At 52.3% G+C, this 19053-nt stretch overlaps 1 protein-coding gene across 1 annotated transcript in view; it reads right to left on the bottom strand.

Annotated features, from left to right (window-relative positions):
- Positions 1–387: 387 nt before the first annotated feature.
- SH3PXD2B (SH3 and PX domains 2B) overlaps positions 388–19053 on the bottom strand; it is a 105786-nt gene continuing 87120 nt past the window's right edge. Inside the window, exons 10-13 of the mRNA XM_049648665.1 lie at positions 17887–18113; positions 15705–15754; positions 14663–14788; positions 388–7598 (exon numbers count right to left, since the gene is read on the bottom strand). Of these exons, the coding sequence (XP_049504622.1) occupies positions 6057–7598; positions 14663–14788; positions 15705–15754; positions 17887–18113 (1945 nt within the window). The 3' untranslated portion in view covers positions 388–6056. The remainder of the gene's footprint in view (positions 7599–14662; positions 14789–15704; positions 15755–17886; positions 18114–19053) is intronic.

The following is a 19053-nucleotide window of genomic DNA, read 5'->3' as shown; positions in this document are numbered from 1 at the left end:
TGATTCTGACTTTCAGGGGGTGCAGCCCAGGGGGTGATTGGGAGGCATGGGTTGCAAGATGGTGAGGAATCACACCTGGACCAGATGGATACTAACTAGAGAAGTGATGGACGTTAAACACCTTGGATTCAGAGAAGAGTGGCCGCATGACCTGGGTCTTAGACACACAGCTTTACCATGATCCCTTAGAGGAAGGAGAGTGTGTGCAGGTGTGTGGGTGCAGGTGTTTTGTGCAAGCTGGGTCATGTTTGGCCTGGCACTTCTTAAACAGTATAAAGGGAATGGCGAATGTACCAGTTCCAACTGAGTCCTGAGGGCAATGGGGTAAGAACCGCCCCCCCTCCCCCCCCCCCCCCCCCAGAGAGTCAGCCAGGTTTGGTTCCTGACCATGGTCCAATCCCATCCCATCAGGGTCAGGTGCCCCTGCATGCCTGCTCCAGGAATCCCATGCCCTTATCACTTGTATTCTTACGAACAACCACAATTAGTTTGGAAGATTTGGGAGAAAATGCTCCCAAGGGGGGGAGGGGGCTGAAGCACATGATTTTCTTTTTTTTTTTAAAAGGAAACAGAGACTAACACACAAAGGACCATTATCCTTAAGCAAGGTCCAGAAGGTAATTGCATTCTTTGAAATCTTTCATCCAAGGGAGGGTGAATATCAAATGTAAATTTCCCCTTTTGATGTTTTCTGTTCAGGGACTCTGTTGGTTCTCTTCTTCTCTCCCTAGGAAGGTGGGTGGTGGTGTCATTTTGTTTAATGATTCACCTGAGGCCAAGGAGGCTGGGGGTAGGTTTGGCCTTGCCTGTGCCCTTGGGAAGGTGATAACGCATCAGACAATGCCCTCCCTCTCCCCAGAGCAGATGGCTTGGGCAGTCCCCACAGCCCAAGCGTGGCTGCCCCTCCCCTCCACCCCACACTCTTGCCCATGGGTAGGCAACACCAGCGAGAGGTTCAAGACACCTCAGATGTGCTAAATTTTCCACCCTTAGGCACAGAGCTGAGGATATGTGGGAGATACCCAGTGAACACAAGGATGTTTTCCCTTAATTTCTGGACATTGTGATTCAAAGAATCAAGATGAACTAGGAGGCTGACAGAGAAGTCCCCCCTCTTGGCCAAACAGCTCACAGGCTTCTCTGTTTTTTGATTCCCCAAACTCAAGCCCAAAATGCCAGGGCACAAAGCTATGTAATTCTTCTTCAGCCAAATAAAATTCGTCGACACTGCATCTTCACAATGAAGCTTGAAACCAGTCAAGCACTTTTTTATTAAAAAAAAAAAAAAAAAAAAGTCTAATGGTATATAGTCTATACATGCTACAGCTAAGTGTTCACCACCCTCCCCCCCTCACATTACATATCCTCGTGTATTTGTGTGTGTGTGTGTGTTAAAAGGAAACAAAAACCACCACCAGAATTCGTCAGTTTGCCAAGAGGGTATGAGGAGTGCTGTGACATTCAGGGATCTCCAGTGTCACTCCGTGAGCAGACAGGAGGCGGTGGGGCAAGGTGGTCAGAGCTCCCCCGTTCCTGGAGGGATGTGAGAGATGGCTTAGTTGTTGGTGGCGCTCGGAAGCAGGAAATGTGGGGATCGCTAAGGTGACCATAGTTTATCATCTCCCCTGGACGAGTGAAAGGGGCACTATTAACAGCTACATGGGCACAAAGGCATAGACAGGCACGCACTGGGATAAAATACGGACACCTCAGCTGTGTTAGAATTGCTTATTGCTGTAACAAGCCTGGTGGGGGCACCTCCTTTCGTACGTTTATAGAAGACCTGGAAGTGAAGGCTACTGGCTGTAGCACTGGGTTTGGCCTCTTCAAGGAAAACAGCAGTTGAGTCACTGAGAGGCCTAATTTGGAGGAGGGATGCAGACAGGAAGCAAGAGGGAAATGCTGAAGCGTGATGAGGGTGTGGATAACTTGGCAGGGTAGCACCAGAAACCAGACATTACCCTACGAAGCTGGACGTTCAAGTCTGTGGGAAAGGGTCCTCAGCAGGTGGTCCATGAGCAGGTGAAGACCACGGAGCCTTCTGGGTTTTCGCTCTGCAGTGCTGGGACTGGCCCGTCTGGGACCCCGGCTGTGGTCCGTCTCAATGTCAGAACCTCAGCCAAGTGAGGAGCAATTCCTCCAGGCGAACAGAGGGCATCCTACACCCTCAGGCCTCAGTGTGAGCCAATTTCCCACTCCTCCAGGCCACAGAGTTTGACATTAGTTAATCTTTGGTCTATGGTGTGGTGTGGCTGGTTTGCAGCAGAAGCCTGGACAACTAAGGGGGAGGGATAGGACTGCAGTGCAGGGCTCAGGCTGTCCCATACCCACTGACGCAGTCCAAAGAGAAGGGCGAGACCTCCCAGGGAGCAGCCTGACCCAACACTTAAGAGACTTGGGCACAATGAAAGGATGGCAGCCAAGCCCCGAATGTTCCTGTTCCTGATGATGTCGAATTACCAGCTACTTGAAGGCAGGAGTGACTTCTTGATCCCACACAGTGCTTTGTACTTGATACAGGCTGTAACAATACTACACAGTGCGTCCCTCAGCCTAAGGACCATCCAGATCCTGGGGAGATATGGCGCCTGCCCTTTCACGTGGCAAGTTTGTTTTCCTACGTTTCGCCTGGTAGGGGGATCCTCGGTGGGCTCAGAAATGTCTTAAGGCCAAGAACTTTGCCTAAGAGATTGGTTACATGGGAAGGCCTTGTGGTGGAGGCTTAAGATGATTGATTAATGGGAGCTCATGTGGGCTCCAGCAATTTTCAGCGGGGTAGGGCGTTAACAGTGATCCAAGCGAGCGCCCAGCTCCCCCGTCTCAGCCTGGGACAGTGACATAAACCCACCAAATGGCAGAGATTTTTTGCAAAGGCCTAGTCTGCCAAGTGGTGATCCTACAACTCAGATTTTCCAGAGAGTTGGTGGCACTGTAAGCTGTGGTTTGGTCGTAGGACGTAGGCTGAAACAGTCATCACGAGGAACGAAGCAGGGGTGAGAAGAGAAAACAAAACCCACCTCCGCCTGCCTTTGGCCTGTGGCCTACTGCTACGTGTGATCACGAGGTGAGGGGAGGAGAAACCGAAATTATGAGCGGGGGTGACCCGCTTCACGCACATTTCATTGCCATTGGCAGAGGAAAAGTCCCGGGACCTGGGGAGAGGGCACCCGTTGACGCAAGTCTCAACTCGGTCACAACTTGAATGAAACTGGGCACGTGGCTTCACCCTGTGAACCTCAACTTTCTCTCCACCGCTCAGGGCTGATCCTATGCCCTCACAGGGCTGTCGTGAGAGTTAAGTTAAAGGAAGGAGTTTAAGCACCAGTGACCTGCCCTGAGCGTGGCATGGGAGTTTTAACTGTGGTCTTGGGCATTTTTCTGTGGGCATCACCTCAGGGGAGTTTTGCATAGGCTTCACCAATTGCTCGCAGAACGGTGGCCACCAGGCTGAATGCTGTAAACCTAAGTTCCCGAGCAAGGACAGCTAGGGAGAGCCACAGGGCCATCAAGACCCCCTACTTCCAGTTGCCTGAGGAAGGGCCCACCACTGTGGCAAACGGAGCCGGCCCGAGAGAGGAGTCCTCAGGCCCTAGACGTGTCCTGAGCAAAGAACGGTGAACAGAGAGCAATGTGCTTTCAGTACCTTCAGTTCGCGTCAGAATACTACTAATAACAAAAAAGCAAATTCTTTCATTTGCAGGAACACTTCTGCCCACAGGGAGGTGGAACCGGTCTGTTCCCACCCAGCAGACCTTCGGGAGGAGGGAGCGGAGCCAAAGATAACCCCTTCAGTGGAATCAGCAAACAAAAGCCAGAGCTCTCAGAGCCGGGCTTGGAGCCACACGTATCCTGGTGTACCCAGTGCCTAGCACGTGGTAGGCACTCACAAAATACTTGGAAAGGTCAACGGAAGCAGAAGTGAATCAGCAAAAAAGAGACCGAGTTCTGTCTTTGGAAATGTAGTCGAATCCCGCGTAACAGCTTCATAAAAGCTGTTTAAGCCAAAGTGGGTCAAAAACTCTGAAAACCATGCTACGGGCTCTCTCCCTTCCAAATGAGGGGATGTCAAAGATGTGGGTGGCCCTCTCCTGGCTCCCCCTTTCCCTGACTGCTGTCCTTCCCCACGGTTCTGGGCAGAGGGCCAGGGGGCAAGCGGGCACCGCCAGAAGCACCTCGGGGCCCTGCCCGGGGTCCACGGACTGACTGAAGGAAGGAATAAAGATGCTACTGTGACTCAGGACGCTCCTTCTCCCGTAGAAGCATCCAGAGCCCACGTGGCAGTGCGGGCAGCGGAGTGCAGAAGAGGGCTGTTTGCACAGAAGTCTTTGGCACTGCAGGGGGCCAGTGGGCGTCCCTGGGAAAGCTGGCCCTGTGGTCCACAAAGCATCACAGCAGACGATCACTGAATTGGAGATTGCAGCTGGATCCTCTTCTGCAGGGTAGGGTGGGGCGAAGAGGGGTTCTGCCCTCTCACCCCGCAGGTAGCCTGGTCCACAGGCAAGCACTCTGGGCTTGGAGCCAGAAACCTCGGGGCCCGATTCTGATTCTGCAATGCAGCTGTGCCTCCGTGAAGCATATCTGTCCAAATGGGTGGAAGTGAGATGACAGAGAGGGAGAGTGCATGCAAAAAAAAAATAAAAGAAAAAAAAAAAAGAAAGAAAAAAAAAAAAAAAAAAAGAAAAATTGCTCTGTGAATGCCAGAGAGGAGCAGGAAGCAGCAGCAGAGAGGGCCGGGAGGCATCTGCCTGTGGAGATGCAGCTGCTGGCCCCTGAGCCACCAGGGCCCCTCAAGGCTGGCACGTGAGACCATCTGAGCTCCCTTGGCTCCACGAGCTTTATCCCCCAGAGCGGGCAGCAGCACAGGAGGAGGAAACAGGGCCCTGTGGCAGCCGCCAGAGCCCTGGGCATCCCCACGTTGCCGAGAAGTAGCTGTCCACAGTGTAGGGCAGCCTTCGGTGCAAGCTGTGATGGGTTGGAGGCGTGGTGGGTGTGGGAGCAGCTACTGGTGCCCACACCACGAGGAAGCCCTTGGCCACCTGCTCCTGACACTGTCAGCTTCTTCCTTTCCCCTGCCTGGTTAGCCTCTTACTGGGGGAAGGGCACCGGCATCGAAGTCACACTAGCTCGATTCAAGTTCTCGTTCTTCTTCTGCCCAGCTCGTGTGCCCCTGGGCACACTGAGTCTGAGGTTCCTCGTCCGTAAAACAGGTATACCACAAGAGAGGGTTGATGTGAGGGTTAAAACATGAATGTAAAGTGCCAAGTACAGAGTCTGGCACCTACTAGCTACTCACAAGGGGCATGGATTGGGATTAGCTCCTTTCAAACCGACTTTGAGATTCTGGCTCTATGGAGACAAAGTGAAATGCCCCATGGTGGGGCGGGGATTCCTATTTAAAAAGCCCTGCTGTGGGAAAGTGAAGCGTGCTGGGGCTGGGACCATGCCCTCAGGATCAGTCAGGGTCCCAAGACAGAAGATGGGAGGCAGAATGGCTCAGCAGACCTTCAGGTCCACTCCTGGGACAGCTGCATCTGGTCAAACCTGAGAGGCTCCCGGGCCCCGAGCCTCGAGGAGGACATCTCCTTGGGATTGGCAATGGAGCCAACTTCCAGGGGATGGAGTTCTTTCTGGTACCAGGCATTTTGGAAACTGAGTAAATAAAGTCACTGGGATTTTAGAAACACGGAGAAGTTGGGGGCCAGCCATCACGGACTGGGTGGGGTGCCAGCAATGAGAGACCCTTTCTGCAGTTTCCAGATCATGGGTTCTGGTCTTGGAGGCGTCGGAGAGTCACGGTCCCGCTGCTAGGTGGCCTACACAGGGTGGCAATGCCACCGGCCTTAAGGCAGGGATGCTGGCTTGGAGAGGAAGCAGGGGGTGTGGCCTCTGACCCTCTGAGCCTCCAGGGAATGCTGTGATGGGAGGGAAGAAACCACAGTACTCCAGAGCCTTCCTTCCTTTGAAGCTGCATGAAGGTTGATAAATTAAGAGGCATATTAAATATGTGGGTAAAGCCAGCAGGGATGCACGGGACCGCCACACAGGGAAGGAGGTGGCTACGGCTTCTTTCTGAGATAGTTGGAAGGAATCCACCCTTCCCAGGAAGGGGCCCCGCTCAGGACCTGGCAGAACCACCAGCCACTGCTGTTCTTTTCCCGGACCTCGAACACCGTCCCCTCCTGGAAGCTGCTGGTATCTTCGTCTCCTTCAAAGTTGGCCACAGCCACATACAAAGAGTCCTTCGGGCCATCCGCATTGGCGAAGGGGGTTGCAGCTTTCTCCCTGTTTTCTCCGATCTTGCCCGCCATCCGTGGTCCCGGACCACCTTTGCCTCTCATGTCGTCTTGGCCACCTGAGGAATTGGAAAGGAAAGGTTTGGCTTTAGGAGGGACCAGCAGGGCCCGGCCTGGGGCAGGAGCTGTCTTGCCTTCGTTGGCTTCCCGTTGTGGTCCTCTGACCTCTGGGAGGGGCCTGGAGGATGAGGTGGTTTTCTTGGGGGGCGGTGGTCTGCGGGGCAGGACCACGGGTCTCTGCGGGGAAGCCTCCTGCAGTGGGGCGGGCACACTCTTAGGCACAGGATCTGCGGTCTTGGCTGGCCTCGGAGGGGCTCTGCAGGACATCTCCTTTGGGCTGAGCCCATCCTGTTTGGCCGTCCTGTCCTGGGTGCGGCCAGGCCCGTCGCCTGGGAGGAAGCCCCGGCTGAAGGCTGCATCTTGGCCCCCAGCAGCCTGGTGGCCGCTCTCTCCGTCTAGTAGGGGTTTCTCTTGGGACTTGGCAGGCCTCAGCTTGCTCCTGAGGTTGCAGATGTCTACTTGGTCTTCGCCCTGAGGTGGCTCTGTCCTGGGGGAAGGAGTTGGTTTGGGCCTAACCTGAGGTTTGGACTTCAAGAAGGGATTCTGGGGAACAACTTCCGGCTTCTCCTCTGGTGGCTCAGCTTTGGGTCTGGAGATAGGTCGGAGGTTGGGCTTCTTCACTTCCTTGGCCAAGACCTTGTGGCCACACTCCAGCCCCATCTCGTTTTTCAGCTGGAACAACTTGCTTTTGTCAGGTTTGGGCTCTGGTCTCCTGCTGTCTCGGGACGGGGGGGTGTGCTTGGCTGGAATCATGGGCAAAATCATGCCCGGAGGCTTGGGTGAGGAGCCCCGGAGCTGTTCCATCCTCTGCCGCCCCCTCTCCTGCAGCTCCCCTTCCGACTTGACGATGGATTCTTTCCGGGGAGGGAGGCTGGGCTTCTCCTCCAGTTCGGGGCTTGAGATCTCTTCGTAGCCTGCGCACGAGGACATGTCGGAAGACGCCTTCCTCAGGACCTCCTTGCCGCCCTTCCAGTCTTTGGACCACGGCATCCCGGAGTCCGCGGTACCATGTGGCGCGTCGGGCAGGGGCCGGGAGGGGCCGACGGCTTCACTGCCCGTGTTGTTCTCCGCTGCTGCTGCATCCCCCAGACGGAGCTGGGTCACCTCGTTGGGCAAGGGAGCCAGGAAGTTGGGTCTTGAGGCATTGCTTGTCTTCTTATACTTGTCAATGAAGGTGGCTGGGGCCCACCCTTCCTTATCTTCGATCTGAATGTACCACCAGCCACTCAAGTTCTTCTCAATCACCTGGAGGGGAGGACACAGGAGAGCACTTAGTAGGGACAGTCTGAGGGCCAGTGGACCAGAACAGTCTGGGAGAACCCACATGTGACTGGATTCTGGAAGCAAGGACTTTTCACTCAGCAGATCCCCAGACAACGGCTGTAATGCACCATCTATGGAGACCTTACTGTGGGTCAGAAACATCTTACATGGGGGTAGATTCTGGTCTAATCTTGGATATCCCCCAAAGCAGTCCTGGAGACATGGACTTGGGTATAAGTAATTAATCTGAGAGGTGATTTCAGGAAGTGCAAGTGAGAAAGTGGGAAAAGAGAGCCAATTAGGAGTATGTTATTGTTTCGGGCCACGGGGGCTTAATCTGCCAGGACCCTTTGAGATCATGCAGAACTCATCCCAACTTGGGGGGTGGGGACATTTATCTCCTGATTCCTAGTCCCTGCCCCCCTCACCCCCCTGGGGTATTAATCCCCTGGCCTCTCTGGGTGCTGCCCTAATGGGGGTGTAGGAGATGGGAGGCTGTCATATTCAGGGACCTGTGTGCGGCTGCAGGAGGGTCGGGCTGCAGGACCGGCAGTGTCTGCTCCAATTCCACACTCAGCTCATCTTTAGACAGAGGGGAACCTCTGCTGATGAAGGTAAAAGAAACTTTTATCTCCTCTCCTTCTCCCTCTGGGACAGACACCCATGGGTGGAATCACCCATGGTATTTAAGATCTTATGTTTCCTGTCTCCTTTTTGTTCAGTATCATATGGCTGAATTGACTGTAAGGCGTGTATGTTGCATGTTATGGGCTGAAGTATGCTCTCTCCAAATTCATAGGTTGAAGCCCCAGCTCCTATGTCTTAGAATGTGACTGCATGTGGAGGTAGAACCTTCTAAGAGGTAATTAAGTTAAAATGAGGTCATATGGCTGGGCCTTGATCTAACATGAGTGGTGTGCTTATAAGAGGAGATTAGGACACAGAGAACACACAGACTGAGGGACGACCACGTGTGAACACAGTTAAGAAAACAGCGGTCTCTAAGCCAAGGCGAGAGGCCTAGCGAGAGACCAAATCTGCTAACCCTTTGATCTTGGACTTTCAGCCTCCAAAACTGTGAGGAAATAAACCTCTGTTGTTTAAACCACCCAGCCTGTGACATTTTGTGGCAGCAGACTGAGCAAACCAATACTCTGCAGTTCCCTGGCAGGCCCCCTCCACAGGAGACCCGATTAATGCTTGCAACCGCTGTGTGAGATGGGGATTATCATCCCATTTTACAGATGCAGAACTGAGCCTCGGGACAACTGAGGGACTTGCAGAGGGTCTTACGGAAAGTTAATGGAGGAGGCGGGAGCCAAAGGCAGGTGTGTGGGTTCCAGAGCTGGAGCCTTTACCACTACACGACCATGGCCGCCGGGAAAGGGGACCTGCCTGGGGAGGAGCTGTATTCGAGGTGAGAAAGTGCTGGGGGCAGAGAGGGCCACGGGTGCAGTCCTGCCGCTGCACTCCTCCGCCCAGCCTAGCGCAGGAGGCAGAGGCTGGGCTCTGAGGCCCTCGGTGTGGGTTCCAGTTCTGGCTCCACCTTTTATCGCCTGCGTGGCCCCGCACAAGCCGCATGCTTGAGATTCCACAGCGTGAGATGGAGGACGGTGGTGAGAACAAGAACACCCCTTACAGGATTTCCAGGAGCACTGCATAAGCGAATGCACACAGTGGCCCTCGGTCAATGCCAAAAGGTAAATGTTTCCTATTATTAAATTACAGTGGAGATCACTGACAAGGCAGGATGCGTGTGACAAGTGTATATTTAACAAGCCCCGCTGGTCTCCCAGAAAGGGTATTGATACAGGCAAGCCCTTTGCGTGAGGGTGACCAGCATCTCCCTGACACCCAGTGGCTCTGGTAATAATTAAAGGTGACTCTGGGCATACAAGTCACTGTCAGCACACCCACGAGTTCAACCACTCCAAGTGTGTACATGAGAAACTGAAAACAGGACGATAATCGCGGTGAAATACATCAATGAGGATTTGCTAAGCTTACGCTCTATGCAAAGTCCTACGGCAGAAGCACTCAACATGTGTGTTCTTGATCACAACTTACGGGAGTTTTCATTTACCAGAGGGAGGCCGAGAGCTATCATGAATAAAAGCCAATGCCAAATCACAAGAATGAAGGGGAAGGAAAAAAGCCTGGGCTTTAACGCCAGAGACGCCTGGGTTCAAATCCCAGCTCCGCTTACTAGCAATACAACCTTGGGCAGTGGACCTAACCTCTCTGTCTCAGGTGCATCTGTAGAATAGGCTGAAGATATCGACCCGTTGGGACTTCTGTGAAGACTGTTATCAAGGGCGTAAGGTCCCCGGCACAGAGAGGTGCCTCTATCATCATCAGCAGCAGCAGCAGCAGCAGCCGCACATGTTTTGAACATACACAGACCAGGCAGGCAAGTAAGGTGATCCTGGGCATCGTGTTGGAACACTGTGGCTCCATTAACGAAATCTGAAGGCTAAGAGGAGATTGAAATGAGCCAGGAAGCAAAGTGGGGAAGAAAGTAGAGGATACAGAACTGCTCATGAGAATACTTGGGTAAGCCAAAAGCTTTAGTGGCTTCCCACCGGAGGCCCCCAGGCTACCACTGGCAGAGCCGTATGCTGACATCATGGAACAATGAGCAGTTAAGTTTCAAGGTTGGGTTATGTCTGTGTTTTCTGGAAAAGAATGTCGGGTATGTGAGCTTTTAAAATGGATCAGCTTCAGCAAAGAGAGACAGGATAAAGGCCAGAAATAAAAAAGGGGACTGGTTCTAGTTGAAGTGGGGGGTGGAGACTGGCGGGAGGCACCCCAACACCCCCAGGAAACTCCAGGGATCCATGAGCTCCCGGCTGCACACAGAGTCAGGCCTCAGCTTTGGCGCATGGTCCACAACATCCTGAGCTGCGCTTGGCTGATTTCAGAACATTCTGAGCCAGGTAGCGGTGGTGCCTGTCAGCAAATATCGTTTGCCGACATGCTTGAACAACGGTGTGTGTGTGTGTGTGTGTGTGTGTGTGTGTGTGTACAAAACGCTGGAAACTTATTGTCTTGAAGGAGAAGGTGGTTTTATCATATTTTTCAGCACTCCAAGGAAAAGAAAACCAAACCTTTATACTATGCAAGTTGGATTTCTGGTTTCGAGAGGAGGGTGAATAGCAGCTTCCCCTCGATGCGAAAAAGCCAGGGAAATAAATAAATACAAAGCCAAGCTCAGAAGGAGGAAGGGGAGAAGTTAGCGGACCAGGAATTGTGAGGACTCACAGATGGACAGAGGCAGCAGAGGGAGGCTGTGGCCCAGGGCTGCTGCAGGGGTACCTGCCACCAAAGGTGGAGCAGGGCTGAGGTCTGCCAGACTTCAAGGTGGCGGAGCCTGGGAACAGGGTGCCCAGGAGCAAACAACAGGGGATTAACTGAGATACCAGAGCAGAAGCAGCCAGGCTGGTTGATTTCCTCACACCCCTTCTTGCCATTCTTTTAGGGCAGGCAGAGTAAAGAAGGTGATTGCTCATAAGTGGAAACAGGGAATGTGAGAGCTTGGGTCAGAGAGACCCCACACTATTCAGTGGCTGGCTTGGAAGTCCCCAACCTAGCGCTGGAACTGGTGGGAGCTGACCAGCACTTTGTGTACAAGCCCCCGCTGGACTGTCTGACTGCTGCCTCTTCTTGCACAGCCCAAGGCAAGTACTAACAGCATGAGAAGAACGGAAATAAACCAACAGCACTGCAAAGGATATATGGCTGAGAAAAGAGATAATGGACTATAACAGTAGGACCTTAAATTCAACATATTTAATATTCTCAGAGTGTGATGGAAGGGCACCAAATTTGCGAAAGAACAGGCTCTGCTGAAACAAGAACAGGCGCCCGGGAAAAAGAATCATTACTGCACTCTCAGAAATGAAAATAATTGTGGAAATAAAACCAGCAACAGACTGAACTGTTAAACAGCAAATGAATGAACCAGAAGATGAGGCACAATGCTGGGGCACCTGGGTGGCTCAGTTGGTTGGGCAACTGACTTTGGCTCAGGTCATGATCTCACGGTTGATGAGTTCGAGCCCCACATCGGGCTCTGTGCTGACAGCTCAGAGCCTGGAGCCTGCTTCAGATTCTATGTGTCCTTCTCTCTCTGCCCCACCCCCCGCTTGCACTCTGTCTCTCTCTGTCTCTCAAAAATAAATAAACGTTAAAAAAAAAAAAAAAAGATGAGGCCCAATGCTCCAAGAAGGCAGCACCAAGGGACAAAGATAGAAACGTGAAGAAAAAGTCAGGAGACGTGGAGAACAGGGGCAGAAGGTCACAGAGTTGTTTAATAACTGTTCCAGGAGGAAAGAATAAAGACGGTGAATGGAGGCACTGTTTAAAAAAGTAAAAGTGGGGAACTCTCTAGGAAGATCTCGAGGCCTAGATCAAAAAGGCCACCACAATGCTAAGCAGGTAAAAATAAAGAAAGTCACACCTAGACGCACTTTCATGAAATCCAAGCATTTTAAAGATAATGAGCTCCTGCGAGAATCAGAGAAATGACAGATTATGAACAAGAGAATAAGAATTAGGTAGGTAGTAGCTCGTGACCAGCAGCACTAGATGTGAGAAGGGAACAGAGTGATCTATGCAAAGTGCCAAGGGAAGGGAACTTTCAACTTGGATTACAAAACCCAGTCACTGAAGAAGAAGAAAACAACACTCATTTCTCATCATGTCAAGAAAGCATGTACAGAAGTGAGGGGCTTGCTCTCAGCTGAAGACTGAGACATAGGGCCCAGATAAGCCATACAGGGTAGGGAAGGGAAACCAATGTGAATCAGGGGAGGCTTCCTAGAGGATTTAAAGAATGAATTTGATTTTGAGATGCCAAGTTCAGTTCAAAAAATGGCCTTCAGTGCCTTTTGTTTGTTTGTTTACTTATTTATTTTGAGAGAGAGTGAGAGAGAGAGCACAAGGTGGGGAGAAGTAGAGAAAAAGAGGGAGAGAGAGAAAATTCTAAGCAGGCTCCACATGGTCAGCACAGAGCCTGATGCGGGGCTCGAACTCATCAACCTGGAGATCATGACCTGAGCTGAAGTCAGACGTTTAACCGACTGAGCCACCCAGGCCGAGTGCCTTCTATGAGAAGGCAGGTGGAGTGCTAGGAGCTGGGTTAAAGCAAGGTCAGTCCTGGCAGAGAGAGTAAGAGAGCTGGAGAAGGGCCAGCTTGACCAGTGGGGTTCGCAGAAAAGCTGTGGAAACAGGCTTTGGTCAGAGACACGGCCTGGGGTGTGAAAAGATGCTCGGAAGAAGGCACATGTTTCATGTCGAATCGGATGTATATGTTTTACAGCAGCAAAATGGGGAACTGGGCATAGAATGATCTTTTAGCACAAATCAAGATGCCTTGAGTTCTCTGTAGATATGAAGTTGGAAAGGCCAGAAAGGCCAAAAAAAAAAAAAAAAAAAAAAAAAAGGCAAGAGGAACAGCTATGAAGTCTTCTTAGAACTTTGTGGGTGTTTCTGCTTTCCCCTTAGTCTGTCTACCTAGATTGGGATTTGCATTTTATAAAATTAGCTGGAGAGACTTTAGCTCTCTGCAGATAGCCCTCCCTCAATGGGCTGAAAGACATTTGGTTGAGGATGACTTTCTGGAGATGCCTGGGTAGAATCGGTGGTGGAGAGGCCCAGGACGCAGCACCTTTGGGGAGCCACCTTCTGCTGAGCTGCCTGGGCAGCTGCCCCACGGCATGAGGGGAAAGAGAGAGAGAGGCAGGAAGTGTCAGAGTGGGAGGGAACCAGCAGGTGCTTTGCAGATCTCTTAGAGAGTGATGAAAGACCCTCAGGGCAACCACACTTGTGCACTGGCTCAACAGTCATCCATCCACTGCTTATGTCCTGCAATCAGCCAAACGTTCACTTCTAAAGCACCCACTACGGACCAGCCCCAATGCCAGGGCTGTGGGTAAGAATGAAGAAGATACTCCCCGGCCTTCTGAGTGTTAGGCAGGAGGCTAGTGGGGAGACAGATTTTCACTGAATCGATATTCCTTGCAAACCTACCATGTGCCAAGCACTGTGCTAGCTGTAAGGACACAGGAGTGAAAAACAGACAAGGTGCCCGCCCTCCCGATGTTCCCAAATGTCCAGCAGATGGCTAACAATAGGAGGTTAACAGTCCTGGCTCAAATCTGGAGACAGACATGGGTTCAAGTCCTGCCTCTGCCACCTTTCAGCTGTGTGACTTTGGACAGCACCTTTTTTCCTGAGCCAAAGCTTCCTCATCTGAAAAATGGGGATTGTTAATGGTCCTGCCTCACCAGAGTAAATGATTAAGAGAGAGACTGTGTGAAGTGCTGAGCTCAGTGCCTGGCAGCTGATTGCTATAGCATTACTTCCAGGCTCTCTGGGAGATACGGGAAACAGCCTCAAGCTCTGACTCCACGAGGAAAGGAGAAAGAAATGGAAGGAGGGAGAGGATTTATGTTGGCCTTGGTGCAGGAACAGAGCAGACAAGCAAAGGAGCGGGATGAAAAGGAGACAGAGAAGCAAGAAGGGAAGTAGGTGGTGATAAAAACAGAATACAAGGCAGTCACAAAAGATCACATAGTGTATGGTTCCACTTATATGAAATGTTCATGTAGGCACAGCAACAGAAACAGAAAGCAGATTAGTGGCTGCCTAGGGCTGGGGGCAGGGGGGCTGAGAACAGTTGAGGGGAAACAGGGAGTGGCGGCTAATGTATACAGCCTTTCTGTTTTGGGTGTTGAGAACGTTCTAACACTGAATGTGGTTGCACAATTCTGTGAATATACTAAAAAACACTGGATTGTATACTTTAAGTCAGTGATGTGTATGGTGTGAATTATATATCAGTAAAGCTGCCACAAAGAAAGGAGAGAAGGGAGGAAGGGAGGAAGGGAGAGAGGGAGAGAGGAAGGAAGAGAGGGAAGAGGGGAGGAAGGAAAAGAGGAAGGGAGGGAGGGAGGGAGGCTCATGAGGAGAGAAATGAGAGAAGCAGGAGGTGGTGCCGTGGTTCAAGAATCACAAGTAGGCAAAGGGACACCAGGTCCACTCACCTCGACCTTCAGACCCGCCTGGAAGCTGATGCCATCAGGGATAGTTGTCTGGAACTCAGCAATAGTGTAATACTCTTCCTCCACTTGGGGTGGAACGGGAGGCTTGGGCAGGTTAAGACCTCGAGGCTGGCACAATTAAACACAGTGCTAAATCCAGGGTAAGTCCATTGTCATTGGCTGAAGGGGGGAGGCGCTAAGGGTCGGGGGCACACGATCACCCTCGAGGGGAGCTGGTGGACCCGTTTGGATTCTAAGGGACAAAACACAGAGGACCATCTGTGCAGATCGTCTCCTAGATGGTTCACTGGACCATCAGCTTCAGAGTGAGGAGGAGAAACATGGGACATTTACCTACAATCATGAAAATCTGGGGCAGGACAACAGTCTCTGAATTCAAGAGGCAGTGAGGGTTGTGGAAAGAACACGGGCTTGCAGGTCAGACCCATCTGGGTTGGAAATACTGCTTATGCGTGCTGTGCACCTTTGGACAAATCACTTCCCCTTCTGGAGCCTCAGTTTCATCTCCTGTAGAATGGGGATCTACCTGGTGGGATCACTGTAAGCATTCAATAGGTCCACGTAATGAAGCACCCAGCACACTGCAGGGTGCCCAACTGGTGCTCAATAAATGGTAGAAGGCTCAATTTTCAAAGTATTGGTTAGAAAAGGTACCTAAAGAATTAAAAACAGAGTCTGAAAGGAAAATACCAGAACGGCATCACAAACAATACTTATGCCTCATCCCAGCTTTGGTTTCGAGTTACCTTCTCTGAGAAGACTGATCTACAATAAAGCAAAGTGGGCTCAGGAAGCAGAGGGCACATCCTGAGAGCTAACCGTGGCAGAGCCATAGGTAACTTGCATCACTCCCAGGGGACCCTAGCCTTTCCCCCTCTGACCAGACCAACACTTGTCTGGTCTGCGACACTTGTCCAGGCAGCTGTGTGGAGAGGCAAGAGAACATCTCTGGAAAGGGCAAGGTGGGAGTGAGGGGCCAGATTCGGATTAGGGCCTGGCTTCCCGGCAGCAAGGGTCCACTTACTATAGTCATATCTCGGCGAGGAGGGGGTCTCTGCCTCATCTTGGGCGATCCTACAAAGAGACGAGAGCTTACTGCACACACATGCAGAATTCTGCAGATGGAATTCTTCAGGGGGACACCAGGCAGGCATTTGTGAGCCGCTGTGACCCTTCTTGTGGGAAGAAACAGCCTGACTGGGAAGGGGCCGCTCAGACTTGGCTCGGGACTATGAGGACTGCCCGTGTGCCGGAGCGGCGTGAGGCTCTCCAGACAGGCCCACGATGTAGGCTTCGGTGGAACACAGGCGTGGTAATGCCTGCCTGCCACCCAGGGGCAGTGGCAGAGATGAAAGGAAAGGGTGCAAACGAGACCGGGGGCACCTGGTGGGCGTGCAATGTTAAACCACACGTAAACAGAACAAACAATTGTGGGCTGACGACATCAGGGGTTTCTACTCTGGAACTGGGCTGCCCTTGCTCTGAGTCTCAGGCTCAGGAGGATGACTGCGTAATGGTCCAGGCTCCTGGCTCAAGGCGGAACATGTGTCATCCCCTGAGCTGGCTCAGCACAGGTCCACACGGAGGGCAAGTCTGGCAGCTGGGATGTACTAATCTCTTAAATCCCCATTTCCCCTGTCTTCTGTTAGAATTAGTTAGCGATGGAGTTTTAGCCAGCCACTAAGCTGCCTATGTAAAGACTGCACTTCCCAGACTCCCTTGCAGCTAGGTATTGCCATGTGACTAAGTTCTGGCCAGTGGGACGTGACAGAGTGGAGAGCATGTAGCTTCTGAGTCAAGTCCTCCACTTCCCCCTGCCTTCTTCACTGGCTGGACTAGTGGGGCACCACCCTGGACCAGCAAGATGAGGGCAACACAAGATAGCGTCTAATAAGACCTTTGACTGCACAGAGCTGCCCCAGCAGCCCTGGACGCAGAGCCGGACAGCTTTGTGAGAAAGAAATGAACATCTAAATGATCTGAGCCCCTGTTACTGGGGGTGGGGGGGTGTGAGGCAGGGGTAGGGAGAGTTTGCTTGAGCATCGGAACCCATCTCCTAACAAAGACATGGGGGTTCAGATTCTTATTTGCTCAGCGTTAATGGGAATCCTGTGCTCTTGGCCATGATAGATTAGAATCACAAAAGCCAGGGGCTGGCCAGAACCCCCGCCATGGCATGCCAGTGGTTTTTTTTTTTGTTTTTTGTTTTTTTTCCTGAGACATCAGCTGAGCAGAGAATGGAGAAATTCTTGAGTTTCAAGAATTCACTGACTTTTACAAGTTTGCTGAGCTGCTGTAAACAGTTGGAGAAGATTAGCTGGGCCAGGGGACTTTCCCAGCAGACGGCTTCCTCCTGCCCTGCACAACTGGGGCAGGGTCACGTGCCCGGGGGTGGAGTCCCATGCTCACTGCAGACAAAAATAAGGAACCCATACTCTCAGATGTGTTGGGAACATTCAATGGAAGCATATATACAGAAGGCTTTGGAAAGTAAGATGCATAAAGAACTGTTGTTCGAGTCAACTCAACGCAAGGTCAACAACTTCTGGCTCAGAAACGAGGCCCTAAAGAGAGGGCACAGGTGTTGGGGTCAGGTGGGCCTGGGTTCAAGTCCCGGCCCTACCATTTACTAGCTGGGTGGCCCCGGACAAATCACCTCATCTCTCTGGTTCCTAATCTGTAAAACAAAACTAATTTGGGGCGCCCGGGTGGCTCAGTTGGTTAAGCGTCCGACTTCGGCTCAGGTCATGATCTCGCGGTCCGTGAGTTCGAGCCCCGCGTCGGGCTCTGTGCTGACAGCTCAGAGCCTGGAGCCTGTTTCAGATTCTGTGTCTCCCTCTCTCTCTGACCCTCCCCCATTCATGCTCTGTCTCTCTCTGTCTCAAAAATAAATAAAAACATTAAAAAAAAAAAAAAAAACTAATTTAGTCCCTCTGAGGTTGTTACAAGGAGCCAATGAGACTAATTGTAAGATTCCTGGTACACAGTAGGGCTTGAGAGATAGAAGCTATCACGATCAGCGCAAGATCGTGGAAAAACCATGGTCTGGAACAAGCTCCCCAGGGTTTCTGGGACTGTTTTCCTGTCTACAGGATGTTGGGCAGCAGGGCTGTTGTGAGGATGAGGGACACGTGAGGAGCTCCGAGCATGGAGCCTGGCACATAGTAGGTCCTCAGCCCCCGAGAGCTCGGTGGGGCGTCACTCACTCTGCTTGATGTCGCTGTCGGGCCCCAGGCGGCCTTCAAACCGGCCGTCCCTCTGGTTGTTGAGCAGCTCTCTCTCCCTGCCCACCGTACTCTGCTGCCGGGAAACTCCGTCCAGGTCGAGAACGCTGGTGTGGGCAGACGAGCCGGGGCCCAGCTTCGGGGGTGAGGGCTCCCCACTGCTCTTCTTTAGGTAGGAGGCTGGGGCCCAGCCCTCTTTGCCCTGGTACCTGGGAAGAGGAGGGATGCTGGACAGGCTGCTCTGCCAGACGCACAGAAAGAAGCCGTGTTCCTACCACGCACTGTACTTCAAGTCCCAGACGGCAGGAACGATGGGCCAGAGGCTGGCACACCCCTTGCTGACCTCAGCTCGGCATTCAAGGCCTTTCCAACCCGCCCTCTGCCTGCTTCCCCAGCCTCATCTCTTAACAGCAACCCCCATGCCCCTCCTACCGCACGAGGCTTGCAGTCTCCCAAACGCACCACCATCGTTCACTCCGGCAGCCTCTGCTCTTGGAAACTCTGTGTCGGGAAAGCCCCTTCCCACTGTCCTTCCTGTTCTTTCTTCCCCAGCTCTGCTTACTGTCATTTCCTTTCTCAAGCCTTCCCTGAGCCTCACAGAGAATGAACCCCTCCCTCCACGGTGACCCAGTGTCTCCCGCACACAACACCACCCTAGCACCTGGGACACACAGTGCACTTGGCTGTGGCGGTTCTGTCTCCCCAGCTAGAACATGAGCTCCTGGGGTACGCTGCACCTGACTGATCTCTGTGTGGCAAGAGCCTCGGTGCCAGGGAGTTGAATAAAGAAATAAAAGGACAAGTGGACAAACTGCCCACGGGCCTGGCAAAGGCGAGTAGCCATAAAGCTCTGCTACACTCACTGTCCCGTCACAGTCATCGCAGAGATGACAACAGTGATAACTGCCACTTAGTGGGCACCTACTGTATGCCAGTCTGTTCTACCCACTTTCCCGCTGTTGACGTACTTCACGCATCCAACCCTGGGAGGCGGCAGAAACGGACTGAGACCTAGGCGGTCGGCACCAGTCTAGTCTCTGCTCCTAACCTGTTTTGCTGCCTCTTCCCAGCAGCCCCAGCTTCTGGCACAAAGCTTGGCACAGGCAGGGCATGGCTCCAGTCACGCTGGTTAACATGTAGATTAAACAC

This window comes from Panthera uncia (genome assembly GCF_023721935.1).
Source record: "Panthera uncia isolate 11264 chromosome A1 unlocalized genomic scaffold, Puncia_PCG_1.0 HiC_scaffold_17, whole genome shotgun sequence".
In the NCBI taxonomy this organism is placed as follows: domain Eukaryota; kingdom Metazoa; phylum Chordata; class Mammalia; order Carnivora; family Felidae; genus Panthera; species Panthera uncia.
The sequence above is the reverse complement of the archived record's forward strand: the minus strand, read 5'-3'. Positions and strand labels throughout refer to the sequence as shown.